At 38.2% G+C, this 17275-nt stretch overlaps 1 protein-coding gene across 1 annotated transcript; it reads right to left on the bottom strand.

Moving 5' to 3' along the window:
- Positions 1-1253: 1253 nt before the first annotated feature.
- LOC145692585 (uncharacterized) lies at positions 1254-7650 on the bottom strand. Its single transcript, XM_081767900.1, has 2 exons — positions 6306-7650; positions 1254-1264 (listed from the first exon to the last, which is right to left on the bottom strand). Exons 1-2 carry the CDS (start codon positions 7648-7650, stop codon positions 1254-1256), a joined length of 1356 nt encoding a protein of 451 aa, XP_081624026.1.
- Positions 7651-17275: the final 9625 nt, after the last annotated feature.

Raw genomic sequence — 17275 nt, 5'->3', positions numbered from 1 at the left:
CACTGGCGGATTCAACGAGAAGACCGGGTAGGCACTGGCCTACCCAAAAATTTTGAAAAATATAAAAACTGAAAGATACAATTAAGAGGAAATGTATTTTCCATTTTTTATATTAATAGTAAATAATTATTTAATAAAAAGCATCAACCATTACTATAAAAGTAATTTCCTATTATTATTCAATCAAATGTGCATACGTATCCTTACCCGATTGAGCGGTTCTACCCGAAACTTAATCCTAAAGCCGCCCCTGATTGCGAGCCTTAGCATGTTGGAGGTGAACTACGGGACAACTGAATAAAATTTTGTTGTGAAATAACGATACTAGACCGAAGTAAGTTTGTTTTCTCTCCGTTTCAGCTACAATGTCAAACGTCTTTCTTGCAACTAAGCCAATCAACTTTCCATTTCTCTGCAGGTAGTCTTTCTTTCTTTCTTTTTTTTTTTTTTTTTTTGAAAAATCACATTCATTTTTACTAAAATAGATGTGAATAACACTGTTAATAACAGAACCGTATCTAGTCATTTTTCCGAGAAGAACAAGTAGAATAACCTCTAAAACTTATGATAAACTTAAAGAAACACTTATTCTTCTTACTGAGTCTGTTACAATTACTAAAAAAATCTCTTGAAGAAATCCCTCCTGGACAGAATTCCTTGTCTCCAAAGATTAGGCAGAATGGGAATTCCCGTTCTGCCTAAAGATAAGATCATTTAAAACATTTCATCCAGACGTCACACCAAGCATGAGAAAGTCGACGCTAATCGGCTCCGGCAGACGAAGGAAATCCAATGCAATCGTTCGTTGCATCAGCGAATTTTAAAATTTAAAACAAAAAAGTTAAGGGCAGGATTGCACCCCCAAATTTTTTGAACACTCCCCTAAGTTCAAAATTCTGGATAAATCACTGGTCTTAACTACTTGGCTAATTCGTCAAACAAAAAGAACACTTGACTGAAACAGTGTAGAGATTTAAAAGAAAAAAAGTTGTTGAACACTAAGCACAAAGTTACTGTCGCGACATATATAATGATTTAATCACTTTTCATTGATCAACTAAAAAGCACAATTCCCTGTTCCTTTCACCACCCTTCCCATAATTTTTTAGCCAAACTGCACGAGGCGCGGCACGATATCATTCATCACGCTTTTTGTTATTGTCTCTGGAGCCTGTCATGGCATCGCTATTACTAGCGTCAAATCATAATAGTAAATACGGTCGTAATTGTAATATGTTAAGTTCCATTTTGTTCTACAGTTTCCCTGTCAAAAACATTCTTATATTATCAAATTTAATATAATAAGTGTGTTAGGACTTAGAAACGATTATTGAAGGTTTGGAATGTCATGCCGCCGCATTTTAAATCTGTATTAGCACCATCTTTACTATTATAAGGCGTATGCTATTACTAACTTCAGTACTGCAGTGGACCCGTCTACCTGACTTGACTCGCGGTTTTAGAGAGTAAGGTAGGTTGTACGGAATAACATTTTTAAAGTGTCTTAGTGAGGCGGTATTGAAATCTTGAACACATTTAGGAAGTCCTATTTCAAGTCAATTTGCGATTTTACTTCGTAAGAGCTTTTATTTTTAGTTCTTTGCCGCTCTCTATACGTGGCGCCTTAGCGCTTATCCGCTACTCCCCCCAGTCTGTATACTCTCGGGCCAGTGCAATCACACCAAACTTTGCTTGTCATGTAAACATTACTTTACATTTCTGTCTTCGTCTTCGACGTACGTATGAGCAATTTATATTCGTGTATTCAAGCTGGTAAAACAAAATTTTAATGTTTCAGAATGTTAAAAAAAAAGTTCAGGATGGAGGAGCCTCAGACCAGCGGTACAAAATCTGTCTGCAACAGTGGGACGTGCAAGACCGTTACCATCTTTTCTTTTTAAGCGATGGTCAAAATATTTATGAAGTTCAAAAACAACACTGTGGAGGATCAGAGGAGCAGAGTAGTTTTCAACATTGGGAGGCGGGCAGATTTGAGGCTTATTCTTTTAGGGGGGAGATGAGACTCATACTACGCTAGATGAACCTGATTTCTAAAGTGAATCGGTTGTATATTATATATCAGGCGATATAGATCAACTGGCAGTTGAACACAAATCATCACATTTCTCCCTAATAAACACAGTTCAAATCGGATTATTGGGGAACAGTCCCCCCAGTTCCAAGATTGGGGAAGATGTCCTTCTAGTCCCCCCGGGATTTGCGCTGGTGTCCCAGACAATTAACAGCAGAAAAATATTGTCTTGTAAACTATTGTTCCTTGCCTTGTGAACTTATTTGAATTTACTTTTAAGACCTTTAGGCAACTTTGGCTCGCGCCAAATGGATGATGATAAGAGAATTAATGGAATGCAGAAAGTGGTAGGATAAAGGGCAACTCCGAGAAAACACACACACTCGATGTTTGTCCAACACAAAAAAACTCGAATGCCACTAATCGAGATCAAACCGACTACCACAAGCGCCAGAAGTGAATCCTTCACGGTGAAGCTACCGTGACAATTCTTGCCACGGGTAATAGCTTCGTTGCATCCTGACCAGCATGGTGCAGTCTGCTATATTTTACGTTCGTTTCCATGATATTCTGCAATATTTTACGAGACAAACGAGACGAGATGGGACAAACCCCTCAAAACGAGACACGAGACGGGACGAGCACATTTTTTCGAGACGAGACAGTCTGAAGTCTCGCCCCGTCTCGTGGCAACAATACGTGGAAGTAGGTGAAACTTTCATCGCATGTAGGAAGTATAACAGAGGCCGCAAGTTAAAAGGGAAAAGAGAAAAATTAAATCTATGAGTTTTACGTTTCACGGTTATGTCGGTTAGGCTAAAGGAGACGGTGATGATGACTAAGGAATGAAAAGTGGGAGGAAACGGGAGAATCCCGACAAAACTCACGCACACGGTGTTTGTCCACCACAAAGTTCACTTGGCGGGGGCTGGGATGAATCCAGGACCACAAGCACCCAAAAAGGAAATGAGTTATTATCTTCGGTATGTAGCCTACTGTAAGGAAACCAAACGCGCCTTTACTTCAAAGTAACCAATAAACCAAAACGATATTATGGCCATATATGAAAAAATAACCCATCTAGCGTTATTTGTTTCCCAGTATAGTTCGAATTACGAATTTTCCAAACAAAATCCGTAGCGTTGTGCGGTGCAACATCTCAGAATGAATGTTCAATAGCATTTTTTAAGAGTCCAACACAGTATGAGTAACGTGAGATGTAGGAAAAGCCTTATTGACATTTTGAAAATGTGACAAGTAAGTATTTGTTAAATGGTGCTGAATTGAGTACAATTGCAACAACATTTTCACAAAAGCGGCTGAAAATGGTATCAACATGCCAACGAATGACAGAAAGGGCTGAATTTCGTACAGTACAAATGTATCAAGTGTGGTAACACTGCTTTGAAATACCTCCACATGACGTCACCAACCGCAAAGTACCGTGGGAAAAATGAAAGCTGATAGGCTGAAACGCAGCGTTGCCACCCTAGTTTCCAAAATTTTCATATGAAAACAACTATCAATATTATTTATATAAACAGAGAGATGTAAAATATGAATATTCAAATTTTAAACCATGCCGCGAACAGCAAAAAGAACATTAGTTCTAATGTCTCGCGGTGTGTTAAATTGAAATAGGTGTTTTAAAATTTCACATTTGATAATATTTTCGTATTTAGTAAGACTCTTCATATTTTGTATGTTTGCCTAAACTTATCTCTAGTTTTGTTGAGCCGCGTGACCTTGAATCACCTTAAAGGATAAAAGTACTTCTCTCACATGTACTACCATACGACTAGCTAAGATTTTGAATGTGACCGAAAGAAATAAAATTAGCGGACGAAAACTGCTAGTGGAAGTTAGCGTAGTGAGCTTCTATCATTCGACTCAACCGATATATGTATATCCTTGCGAAAAAAAAATCCTTGTTTGGAATTGATTGACAGGAGTTGATTCGACAATACAAATAATAATAATAATGAACGAACTGCCAAAGTGCTACTGCTAATTACTAATATGAACTATGATATATAAGGCTTAGCTATATTACAGCATTCGCCCAGCAAAAATTCCTAAGGTAACTATAGAATAGAAATCGTGCTTAGTTGGTGTCGGTGATTTGTAGCCTTGAGTATTTGAATTCCTTGTGAGTACTTTTACCGTTTGTGATATATGATAAAAAGGAACGTCAAGTAATGACACATAACTAACATTCCAAAAGAACGGAAAACAATATTATTACTTTTTTTTTTTTTTTTTTTTTTTTAGAGTGGTGGGTAGTAACAGTACTTTACTTATTGTGTTGGAAGGTGATGGACATAAATTTAAGTACAACATTTGTTAATTGGTAAAGAACTTGGAATCAATGGGTGTAAAGAAACGGCCACTAGAGGGTTTCGCCCTCTCTCTTGGCCAGGGGTGTAGGAGCATCAATTATTCTTTATTAAACTCATAGTTGGGTAAGGAGCTGTGAAACAATCATTGTTATTATACACTAACAAAAAATCAAAAAATAAAGATATTAAACAACAATAACATTAGTAATATATCAATAATACCAAACTAGTAATGAAAGGTGCACATAGAAAAATATAACAAAAGGTGCGGAAAAAAAACTGAAACTAATGAATAACGTAGAAAATGCATAAATGGATAAATGATGATGAGTGAGGTGCTCGTAACGCCACAACACAACATATAGACGTTAGTACAAACAAATGCAGATTAATCTTCTGTCCTGGGGCGTCTCAGGACTGATGAGAAACATGGGGTAAGCCCAGATTAGTGTTGTAGAGAGACAAGTGCTATGATGGAAAAAGATGCGGGAGATGTTGACGGATGAGTTGGTGACGGAAAAAGATGGCATGATGGTGATCTGCTGGAAGGGTGCGGATGTATATGGAAAGCAAAACGCTGAGTGGTGTATAGCAGTACTTAGATGGAGATTCTTGTTGTAAATCAGTAAATATGGTGTCAAGAAAGATATCTTTACGATCATGGAGACTGGTAGCTATGAACTTATGACGCAATTGTGCTATGTGTTGAACAAGCGGAGGAAAGGTAATTTTTTCATACAAGTCAGTATTATGATACGGAAGTTTGATCCTAAATGCAAGACGAATGGCATGTCTCTCTAGAATTTCAAGCCTATTGTAAAATTTCGGAGGCGCTGAACACCAGGCTGTGTGTCCAAATGTAAGTATACTCCGCATAAATGCTTTGTATGTGTTAAGCAATAATTTGGAATTTAGACCCCAGGTCTGGCCAACCAGACGACGAAGAAGTTGTAAACGGTTCTTTGCTTTGATAGCAAGTTTCTGAAGGTGGGGTGTCCATCGCAACTTACTGTCAAAAATGATTCCTAAGTATGTGACAGTTTTTGCTGGCTGAAGAAAGTGATCTCCCACACGTATTTGTAATAAATTTGGATTTCTTCTAACTTTGCTGCGGCATTTAGGAGGTAAAATAACAAGTGATTGTGTTTTGTCTTCATTAACTGAAAGTCTCCATTTACTACACCAATTCAGAAAGCTAGTAATTGTTGTCTGTAAGTTTGTATTAATCTGCTGTATTGTGTTTCCCAGTGTAAGAAAAGCTGTATCATCAGCATATTGAAAGAGATAAGTGTTCGGTGATGGAGATGGTAAATCGGAAGCATAGAGTACGTACAAAAGAGGAGATAGAATAGAGCCTTGCGGTACTCCTGTGTATGGGAAGACTGGATGTGATAATGAGTTGTTTATGCTGACATAGGCTATTCGGTTGAGTAGAAAAGAAAATATGACTCGGAGGTATGTAACAGGAAGACCCAGTTTAAGAAGTTTATAAAATAATCCATAATGCCAAATCCGATCAAAAGCTTTTTCCAGATCCATTAAAACGAGACATGACGGAAGAGACTTATTATAATGATTGGTAATAATGGTAGTTAGACGAAGTAGTTGATCATTTATGCTATAATGAGGTCGAAATCCAGTTTGATGGAGAGGTAGAAGTTGTAGTTCCATAATGTATGGGTGTAAACGAGATACGAGTATTTTTTCAAAGACTTTACCTAACGTGGAAGTTAACTGGATTGGACGATAGGATTGTACGGAATGCGATGGTTTGTTGGGATTCAGAAACATACAGACTTTAGATACCTTCCAGTCAAGAGGATAGAAACCAGTTCTAAGCATAAATGTATATATCGATGCTAGAAATATGAAAAAATTGACCGAACATTCCTTAAGTAATCTGTAAGTTATTTGGTCAAAGCCTGGGGCAGTACTGCGTTTCCGCTTGATGATGGACTGTATCTCCGCGGAGGTGATTTCACGAGTCAAAGGATTATCCGCTTCCAAAGTGTGCTGGATGGAAGGTTGAAGTAATTGTGCAATTGCCTCTTCAGAAACTCTAGGGCTGAATTGATGTGTGCAAGGCGAAGGTGTAAATACTGACTGAAGATGGGTGGCTAAAGCGTCTGCTTTATCTTTATCTGTATCTAAAGATTGATTATCCTGTATGAGAGGATAAGATGAACTAACTGTCTGTCCAGTTAGAAGATGAAATTTCTTCCAGTATTTAGTGGGATGTGACTCTGTATTCAATTCATTGCATGCTTTGCTCCAGGTAAGCCGTTTATGAGCAACAATATAGTTATGAACTGTCCTTTGCCATCGTCTTGCTTGAGTCAAATACTCTGGATTCCGTGTTTGTTCGTATTTTCGAAAGTAAGTGCGAGACTTTTTGACGAGAGCCAAGTACTGCGGAGGTAGCATAGGTTGGTATGTTTTGCCTCGATATGTAGGTATGTTTTTGTTGGCGCTGCTGGTGATAGCTGTGCTAATGCTATGGACGGTATTATTAAGGTCGGTCTCTGATGTCGGTGGTACAAAGGAGGCAAGAGCAATATCTATATCAGTACGAAACTGATCCCAGTTCGCCTTGTCGTATAACATGATAGTTCTCATAGTTAATTCAGATAGCTGTTGTCTCTGATGGTTGATAACGACTTTCACCGGAAGATGGTCGCTGCCGATACAATCTAGTACATGTATATTGCATTTATCGACCATAGAGGCAGTGCTAATAACAACATCGGGTGTAGTCTGACTGCTTGGTCGTGTATGTTTGGGCAATTGATGGACATGCCCATTTAAATTAAGAGTGACATGATCGAAAAACTCATCTTTATCACGGGCAGAGCGACTGTGAATATTAACGTCGGCTAATATAACAAGATGTTTAAAGTGATGAAACAAATAGGTGAAGAAGGCAAGAGGAATGATATGACCTGGTCGAACGTATATTGTAGCTACTGTTAATATAAGCTGCGGAACGTAAACTGTTGTCACTAGGTGTTCCGGTAACTGCATATGCTGCGGAACAGAGTTGCATCTATAAGTGAGTTTATTACGAACTCCAATTGCAACGCCACCTTGGGCTCGGACGTTATTGTCTGCGTAATCGCAGCGAAGAAATTGATATCGAGGAAATCGGATATAAGTAGCAGGTTTGAGTGCAGTCTCATTTAGTACAAATAAATCGATATTTTCCTCCAACAGTAACTGCTCAAATAATATTCGATGTTGCGCTAAAGAACGAATGTTCAGAAAAAGAAGTGTAAGAGCCATATTCATACACAAAAGTACGGAGTTAAACTGCTGTGTCTCGTGGAGCAATATGGAAATGAACGTATGGTCCAGAATATGTAGCATATAAGTTAACTTGAAATATAGCGGAGGCTGCTGCTATAACATGGTCTAGTATAAGTTGACGTTGGAATGGGAAAATATTTTGTAATATGAGTGTTATGTAGCGGAGGAAGTTTTCCACAATAAGAGGAGAGGTGATAGACTGTGACAAAGACACGTTAGAATCTATGGTACGTAGCGGTACCGTCATCTCCGGGTGGTCAGGAGTTGGGTTCGGTTTGCCTTTACATTTATAACTATATGTTGGGTGCTTGTCACTGGAACAGGTCGAGCATAGAGGTGGTTTTCCCGTATTCGGACACTCTTTAGTATCATGGTTGCCAGCACAGTAGCCGCATTTTATGACATTTGGACACTTAGCCGTTATATGTTGGTTATACACCTGGCACTTTTCACATCTAATGGGAAGAGGGAGGCTTGTTCGGGATGGTTCCACCCTATGACGCTTCTTAAATATGTATGCGCCATCTTGTAACAAGGCATCGATGGAGGATTGAGAGGTAGTCAGGACTCTCACCATATATGTTGGACCGTTATTATTTCTGATACGAATACATTTGGTCACTTCAACTCCCTCTGCTTTTAGCTCCTCAAGCACCTCATCGTCCGTTATTTCAGGTAAAACTCCGCGAATAACTACGGACATCATTGGTGTTCTCGAAGGTGGAGGATTTTGCTTGATTTTGTCAGGAAGCTTAGACAGTTGTGCAGCTTTGCCAAAAATCTCGTAACTCGCCTTATTACGTAAAGTAATGCCAAAATTTTCGTCCTGAGATTTAATAATAACGCCGCCCCTGGTGAAAACTATCTGTTGGATACTGGCCCTTGGAAGATATTTAATAATCTGATTAAAGATATGGCGGGTGTTACTGTACTTTGGGTCGAAGTTAGTAAGAAGAAAAGAATGCAATTTAGGACGAGCAAGAGTGACTGCATATGACGGTTGTAATCCAGCAGTAGATGTGCTAGGATCCCCAGTGGTCGTCTGCATTGGTTCTGATTCTACCGGCTTGCGAATGTAGGTAGGAGAACGAGATCTGGAACGCTTATCAGCCGACTCTAAACTACCCTCCGAGAGCTGACGGGTACGTCGATTGGTTCGCGGATCGCGTTTGGCATCAACCACAGCTTTACTTGTGGGACCTTGAACTAATCCCGGTAGTTTATGCATGGTGCGATAAAAATATGCACCGCATAAATTGATGTAAACAACACCCCGCTCAGATAGTGCTACAGGTAGCCCTAACGAAGCGACAAAAGAGTTGGTCAAACTGTGATTACAAGCAATGACCTTCAAAATTTAAGATAAACCCTCCAGAAGATGAAGATCCTCTGTCAATCTCCTATGTAGGGTATCTGCGCTGATCTCACAAGTACGTTTGCAATACTTGATCACTGCGTAGCGCAGTAACTAACTACAAGAGGAGCTAGGTTCGTAGTAAGTATCGTGACCTTGTGTTATTATTACTTAGTAGAAGTGACGCTTTATACATTGCATTTGATGCAGATGCTTCACTATCTTTTCGCACAGTACAATGCTGACATCTATCGGCAATAAGATAACCTCTACACTAGGTGAAGATACAGCAATTGTTGATGATGCTCAGCATTCACTGTATGGTCTTGTATATCAGACTTACCGCTCCTCTCATTAGTTCCAATTATCGTTAATAGATTTATTCTGAAGTCCATCTACGCTCACGCTAACTGGGCTTTGTGATGGACAAACACCATGTGCGTATGTTTTGTCTGGACTCTCTCGCTTCCACCCTCTTTATTCATTCTAACATTTTAATCATTCTCATCATCACCGTCTCTTTTCGCCTAGTTGGCATAATCGTAGAACGTAAAAGTGAGAGAGATAAGTTTTGTTCAACTACGAAAAACGCTACGTCTTCAATCAGGGGTGTCTTCTAGAAGAATCGATACTTTAAAGATTTAGATACAGTCATGGGCGCCCGAAGGGAGGGGGCAAGGGCGCGCCTCCTGGCTCACGAAAATGTATACGTAATATAACAAACCACGTATATTAAATACCAGACTGTTGAGGAATTAGAATTAAATAAATTTATATTTTAAAAATCTATAATAATTGGCTAAAATAAAGACAAAAAAATGTAACGAAATTAAAGACAAAATTAAAGACAAGAAATTACAAAACGCAAAATTAAGTAAAAGAAAATACATTTCAAAATTATGATGAGATTGTACTGTTGTCCAAGTTATTGTTTTGGTTTTATGTAAGATGTAAACACAGACATGTGAATTTGTGATGTTTTGATGACGAAGGACAAAAAATAAGTAAACTACATAGTAAGAACTATTGTAAGAGTCATTGTAAAATCTATTTGTTAACATCAACACAATTTTAGGATGTGACAAACTGTCAGATTACAGAGATAGACGTCTGGAGATTTTGTCTATTTGATGATCATTGTAGAAATGTGAATTTCGGCAATGAGATAAGCAAACACGTGGAGTGACGTGAATCAGGGTGGCAGTTTGGAAATTGACGTGTTCCAAATAAATACTCTACCAAGATCGAAAGGAGATCATTCTAAGAAGATCCTTCTAAGGAGTTATTCTAAGAGAAGCATTCTAAGGATCATCATTCAACGAGATTCAGTCAGAGAGAGTTAGTAGTCAGCGAATAGTCAGTAGTCATGGTGGACTATTCTCCATTATAATTTATACAATTAGTTAAAGTTCTAAAATCTTGGTAATTTCATCATTCCAAGTTGTTGGAGTTTGTTCAGCTGCACCTTGCTTCCAGAGGACCACCGACGACATCAATTCAGAAGGTAGACCTATGTGTTTGCTATCTGATCATCGTTGTCAAATAGAGAAAATAATCAGGCTTCGCGAGTTGTGATCTGATAATGTTTTGCACATTCTTTACACACAATACACAGTACACTTTAATGACAAAGTTCTTTACTGCAAATACAAATGTTTAATAATGAAACTTGGCTTGTTGTTTGTTTTCATGAAATTATTTTACTAACTTTTCCTGGACATTATAGATAATGTTCAGGGGACAATCTCCCTATGTTTTGAGCTACGCAGTTGCTATAAAAGGCACACGAATGGGGGTTGACAAGACGTTATATAGCAACTTTGGAGATGGTTCTGCCTAGAAAATTTTCTTCCCCCGTGCCTGAATACAGTACATATAATTTAAGCAACAGAATGGTAATATACTGATCAGTGGCGTACGCACAGTTTTACCGATGTAGCTTAAAGCATTCTGTTTCACATCCTGTTAGGACAAGCGTGATTTTTTATAGTCATAGGCCTATATCAAAACATAGTATCTAAAGATCTATTAATTTATAATATCTAGCTCAGAGGGAGGTTGGCAACTCTGAAGCTACCTCTCACTAGTTACTACGCCACTGATTCTAATGAAAAATGAGAAGCTCAATTTAAAGTATAGTCGAAGAATCTTACTGCTTACAAAAAAAAAAAAAAAAAAACTTGTAATGACGCTTTAGACTTCAATCTGGTGACGTTAGTGCAAAGACAATTAAGTTCATTTCAAATAGAATAGTGCGAACTATGTGAATTTTATATCAGTTATAATTATGAATGTACGAATTTGATTTATTATATAGGGAAACCAACACACTCGCACGCACGAGCAATTCCTTCTTGCTTATAAACTTTAACTCTAAAATCCATAAACATTTTTAGACAACCTATTATGTAATTATTAGCGGGTCTTCCAGACTATATGCAGATTCCAAACCACCAATCAAGAAGCAACGCAACCAAGTGGATAGTCATTGTTAAGAATCCTTACTCAATTCCTACATCAATTTCTTCCGAACCTAAATCCCTTTCACTGAACCTTTTACAGGTTAAGAAATAGTTAACATAATGTAACAGTTTATTATTGTTCACTATTGTTTAATACGTTGATTTTGTAGAATTGATCTTAAAACAGAAAGTGCGGGCTTTGTAGAACTGCTATACATCATACCGGGAAATAGGCTTATACAAAATGTGCCCAGTAAGCATCCTCACATATCAATGTTTAGACTAGTGATCGCCAAACCGTTGATCGCGAGCTAGTAGTAGCTCGCAGGGACATTTTCGGTAGATCGCGTTGAAGCTCCGATTGGCCATGTAAGTAGTGTAAGTTTATAGGCAATAAACAAGTGTAAGATTTAAAGAAAGAAAAACATTGGTAGTTCATTTGGTTGGTAGCTCACGGTACGATTTAAAAACGGTATAGTAACACAGAAACTTCATAAGTTTGGTGACCACTTTTGTAGAATTTGAACATGAGTTGAAGTTAACTGTATTATTCCTCGACACAGTCCCCTCCCACAACATGTTTCCCTATCTGTCTATGAGCTTCTTTACTTCGGCATTGTGAGCTCTCTCGTGGCTGCATGGTAAGCATACGCTCGTTCGGTGCTGGAGTCTAGGGTTCGATTCCCGGTATGAGCTCATATAGTTCAGATCTCACGTGAAGCTGTAAGTTCACGTCTCACATAGCCCTGATGCTGAAAGGGACGCTAAACTCTAAATCACCCTAGTTCTGCTGACACTCTGTCTGTGACACATGAAACAACGCAGCCCACTAGTTGTTGAGAATAACAATAGGTAAACGCTTCCGAAGGGGGAAAAAACTCTAAAAAATTTCAGCGTCAGTACTCTTGGCATTTTCGTTTATCGCCCAATGTATTTACTCAACCGATACATATATCAAAATCATACTTCTTCAGTGAAAATGGGGGCAACTCTGGCTCAGCGATATACTACTCACTTCTGGTCCAAGAAATCCTTCGTTCGCTCCAAAACGATGGAAGCTTATATGAACAATAATAATTAGCTTTCAAATAATTAGCTTTCATTTCTTGTCAGTCTCCATTAGCCTAAAGGGCATAACCGCGAGACGTTGAAAATACACTTCCTATCAGTTCTTCCTCCGAAGGTATATTTTCTACTCACATAAAGTATTTCAATGAAGTATGAGTATGTCTCCTCTCGATTTCTAACAACATTCTATATTGAAGTATATATACTATATTTTTTGTTCCTTGAAATATTATATTTTATTGTTATTTTCCTCAAGTTTCTTTTGGGGTCACTCTTTCGCCGCCGCTGCATCACATTCGTTGTACACCAATAGAATCCGGTAGTAAAAATAATTTACATTCCGTTTCATCCGACTATGTTCCGATATTTTGTTCTCGAATTATGGCTGCTTTTGCATTTTTCCGACAAATTTTCGGCTGTTGGTAGCGCCGGTAGGAACCATTTCTACATTTAGGTTGTTCTATACTTTTTGTCTTATCTTAGTGTCAGGAATCAGCTCCCAAACATTGTCGGTGTTATTTTGAAACACCCTGTATGTATCAATTGGTAAATATTTAGTTGCTCAATATGTATTTCAAAGGTCGCTCCAAAGCCAGGCGAAATTGAAGTGTTGAATATAACTCACTTTCATTGAAGGAAATACGGCATTAGACAATGGATTCGGTGTATTCTTTTCCTCACGTACCTGAAGAAATGTTGGTTTTCTCAAATTACTGAGTCTAAGCTCAATCTGGCTGCATATGTCGTCATAAACTTCAAAATATAAACAACGCTAATGTGCTTTCACATTACGACCTTCACATATTTTCCGAGGAGACCTCACTTTTGCTTCCCAACTGTTCCATTTCAAATCAAAATTATTTCTTTTGTTTTCAGAAATTCTTTTACTTTTCTAATGCAGTGATTTATATTAATTATCAAATATCTTGCTTGCGAGTACGTCATACAGAAATTCCGTTAAGATAGTAGTAATGGCGGCAGTTGGCTGAACTTTTGTGTTCCTCGTTAATGGTCCATGATTCAGGAGTGCATAGGACCACCCTCTCTAAATTTTGGGCGGTGGCCGAGGAGACTCAGTGGTAGAGAGTTCAGCTCTGGTGTGCGGAGTCCCTGGTTCGATCCTAGCTTGCGCCAAGTGGTCTTTCTGGTGGACAAACACCATGTGCATGGGTTTTCTCAAAGTTCCCCGTTTCCTACCAATTTCGGGTGTACATATAATTTCATTAAATTTTATAAGTTGTCATAATTGAATCGTATTTTTTTGTAAAACGGCACATGCCAAGGTTTGTCAGACACAAAATTGACAACAATATTGTGGTTGCTACGCATAGATACACATTTTGTGAGATATCTGCATCTATCAAGCTGTTGCCTACACCTGCTATATTATAAATAAATAGACGTTTAAGGAGAAACTATAGTGTGTAGTATAGTTTTTCTCATATTTCTCAGAGCTTGCCTTTTTGGACATGTATTGTTTTACAGAAAAACAATTCAATTAATACTTTTTTGATAGTGTAGGACCGGTCTACGTACCTCAATAAGTTTGGGTGGTCCTTCATGGGTAAAGAATTGTCAGAAATTTCGTGAGTTTCGACCTATTTTTATCCTCTTTAATTAGAATTTATTACCTTGTATGATTATAGAGGTCCATTTCCTTTCATATAACTCGAGTACTCTTAAGTGTTGGTAGGGAAACATAGGACCCACCCTTAAATTTGGAAATTATCAAAAAATAAAATTGGTAAATGTTCATTAGGACTGTAATATATAAATTAATATGGTCTCTGGTTTTCTCTTTTATGGGTATAAAATTGCTTTAAAAAATTAAAAATTTGTAGATTTTTTATTTAATTTATCCCTTTGATGAGAGTTTGTCACGTTATACTGTAATATAACTAAGTATAAAGTTCATTCTTTATGAAAGTTGGGTAAATTGATAATTTTCTCTATTTTTGGGCGGAGTGGTGCCCCTAACAGCACAAGATGCCATTTAGGTGTCGCAGCTACTTTTAGGTACTCGACACTTGGTACGTATGATATTCATGTGCTAAGTATGTACTTCAGTTACCTAAAGTTTTAGGTGCTTGTTACACCTAATTGATATTTGCCACTATGTACAAGGGTAGCATTACACACCTGGCTCAGTTTCGCAATGTGATAGTCATTTGTTCTTATGTCGTCACTTGAGACATATATCTTTCATGTTCGAGGTACCCTAATCGCACAAGATGTGCTAGGCATGTGCCATTTAGATGTCCCAACTACTTTTTAGGTACCCGACACTTGGCATATATGATATTCATGTGCTAAGTATGTACTTCGTCTACCTTCAGTTTTAGATACTTGTTATACCTAATTGATATTTGCAACTATGTACCACAAATATAACATTTATATACCTGGCTGTTTTGCACTCTAACAGTCATTTGTTTTTATGTCGTCACTTGGGACATATATCTGTCATGTTATAGGTACGTCCGTTAGGTACATTCTGTTTCAGATACCCTAAGAGCACAGGATGTGCTGCTAGGCATGCGCCATTTAGGTGTTCTAAATTCATCTTCCACATTTGACTGATTTGTTGCTTCTTTTTCTAAGTGATTGTGTACTGGAAGCAATAAACGCATAAACTTTATTAGATGGCTACTGCCGTCAATCATTTGAAAGTGAATATGGAAGAACCATGAAATAAAGTAAATAGACACTCGTCATTTTGTACGAAAATTACATGGCGAGCAGATTTTATCTGATCCCAACGATTATCGTCGAATATACGCCGGTTAAAGGAGCACTCTGATTAGCCAAACTCAAAAGATCTCAACAATTTATCCCTCTACAAGCGACATTCTCTTCATCGCCTTCGTGGCCAAGTCGAAAGAGCATGCGGCTAGTAATTCAGAGGTTGGTGGTTCGCCCCCAACCTGGGGTATATTTTTTTTACTTGTTTAAAGTGTTTTTTAGATTCACCTTAATGTAAACAAATTATGCATATAGGCCATCTAACGTAAATTGGGGGAGTAATTTTGTGGTTCATTGACGCTTACAGCATGGGAACATACCTATACCACACTAGGCACGTTCCCCAGGTACGTGTCAGGCATAGACTGTGACTAACACTTGCCATCCATGTGATTTCTCTCTCAGAGGTACATAAGGCACATACTGGACACATTCCCATGCACCTGAGGGAACATGAATTGTGCTGTTAGGGCACTTCCTTTAGGTGTATACTTTTTCACATACTTATGACATATAATTGATACCTGCAGCGACGCACGAATGACAGTCAGCTGTTTGCGGTTGCTCATGCGCAGTAATATGCAACGGTTTCTGGCACTTTCTGCTCCACTTTCTGTCCCTCTAGTACACAATCGCTTAGAAAAAAGAAGCAACAAATGCATCAAATTTGGAAGATGAATTTAGAAGAAAGAAATGGATTAACTGATGAATAAAAGTAAAGATGAATCTTTCATACATATGTGAACAGTTAATTATTTACGTAGTTAGGAATAAAGAATTGTATTTTTTTTAGATGCCAACTGTCGCCGATCATTTGAAAGTAAATATGGAAGAACCATGAAATTAAGTAAAGAGAAGCGCGTCATTTTGTTATAAAATTACATGGCGAGCGGATTTTATCTGATCCCAAACAGTTATCGTCGAATATGCAGGATACAAGTGGTCTCTGATTAGTTAAATTAAAAAGACAGAAAGGATTTATTCCGCTATAAGAGGCGTTTTCTTCATTGGCTCCGTGGTAAAGTCGGAAGAGCACGCGCCTACTAATAAGAGTATGAATGTGGAAACATTCGCAAGAAGAAGGAGTAGCGAGATAGGGCATTCTTTGATATGGCGATATGTTACGTTATCGAGACCAGGTGCAGTATTTCGTTTACTATTAAGAACTTGAGTGATTTCGTTAACAGTGATGGGAGCAGAAACAGCAGCATTAGTAGGTGAGATATGAGTAATATTTGGTTGAAGTTGCGACGATGAGGTATTAAGCCTGTCTGCAGCGTGAGGTGCATTGTCAGATGACGGTGTGAAAATTACTTGTAAGTGATCTGCAAATGCATTCGCTTTATGACGATCGGTAGAAATAGGTGTGTCGCCTAATAAAATAGGGTAGGGCGTAGTAGTGAATTTCCCACATAATGCATTAAAGCGAGTCCAGAATTTTGTAGGATGAGATGTTTCGGAAAGATTGTTACATGTCTTCACCCAGGACCGAAGTTTATATGCTTTGACGTAGTTGTGAACTGTACGTTGAAGTTGTTTGTGATGTCGGAGTGCTTCTGGATTGTGAGTGCGAAGATATTCTCACTGCAAGATCTGCGGGGCCGTTACATACGCCTCTGGGCCCCTTCCATACATGACAAATTAATTAAGGGGACAACATCGACAAATCTCAAAACCATATGAGTAAATTTTATTTCTAGGGCTCCTAATATTAGACGTTTTTTACGGAAGTGGGCCCATGACTCACCTTTGTTATATTTATCTTTTGTGCGCTGCTTTATGTAATGTAGTAAAACTGTTTAATGCTTCATTTATAATTTCATGTTCGTATCGTATATGGATTAAGAAAATTTTGTCTCGAATTGGGCTCCTTCGAATGGCGGGAAACCTTCCTGGAAAGCAGTTGCACCTCCCTTGCCCCACACAAATTACGGCCCTGATTAGAGAAGAAGTAAACTGTTTCGAAATTTACGCA

The sequence above is a fragment of the Thermobia domestica genome, chromosome 8, assembly GCF_964235325.1.
Source record: "Thermobia domestica chromosome 8, izTheDome1.hap1.1, whole genome shotgun sequence".
In the NCBI taxonomy this organism is placed as follows: domain Eukaryota; kingdom Metazoa; phylum Arthropoda; class Insecta; order Zygentoma; family Lepismatidae; genus Thermobia; species Thermobia domestica.
Note: the sequence above shows the minus strand (reverse complement) of the source record. Positions and strands in the feature narration are given on the sequence as shown.

What these genes read in the sequence shown, in the direction of transcription:
- LOC145692585 (XM_081767900.1), bottom strand. Translation starts at nt 7,650, where the DNA reads ATGGCTCTTACACTTCTTTTTCTGAACATTCGTTCTTTAGCGCAACAT.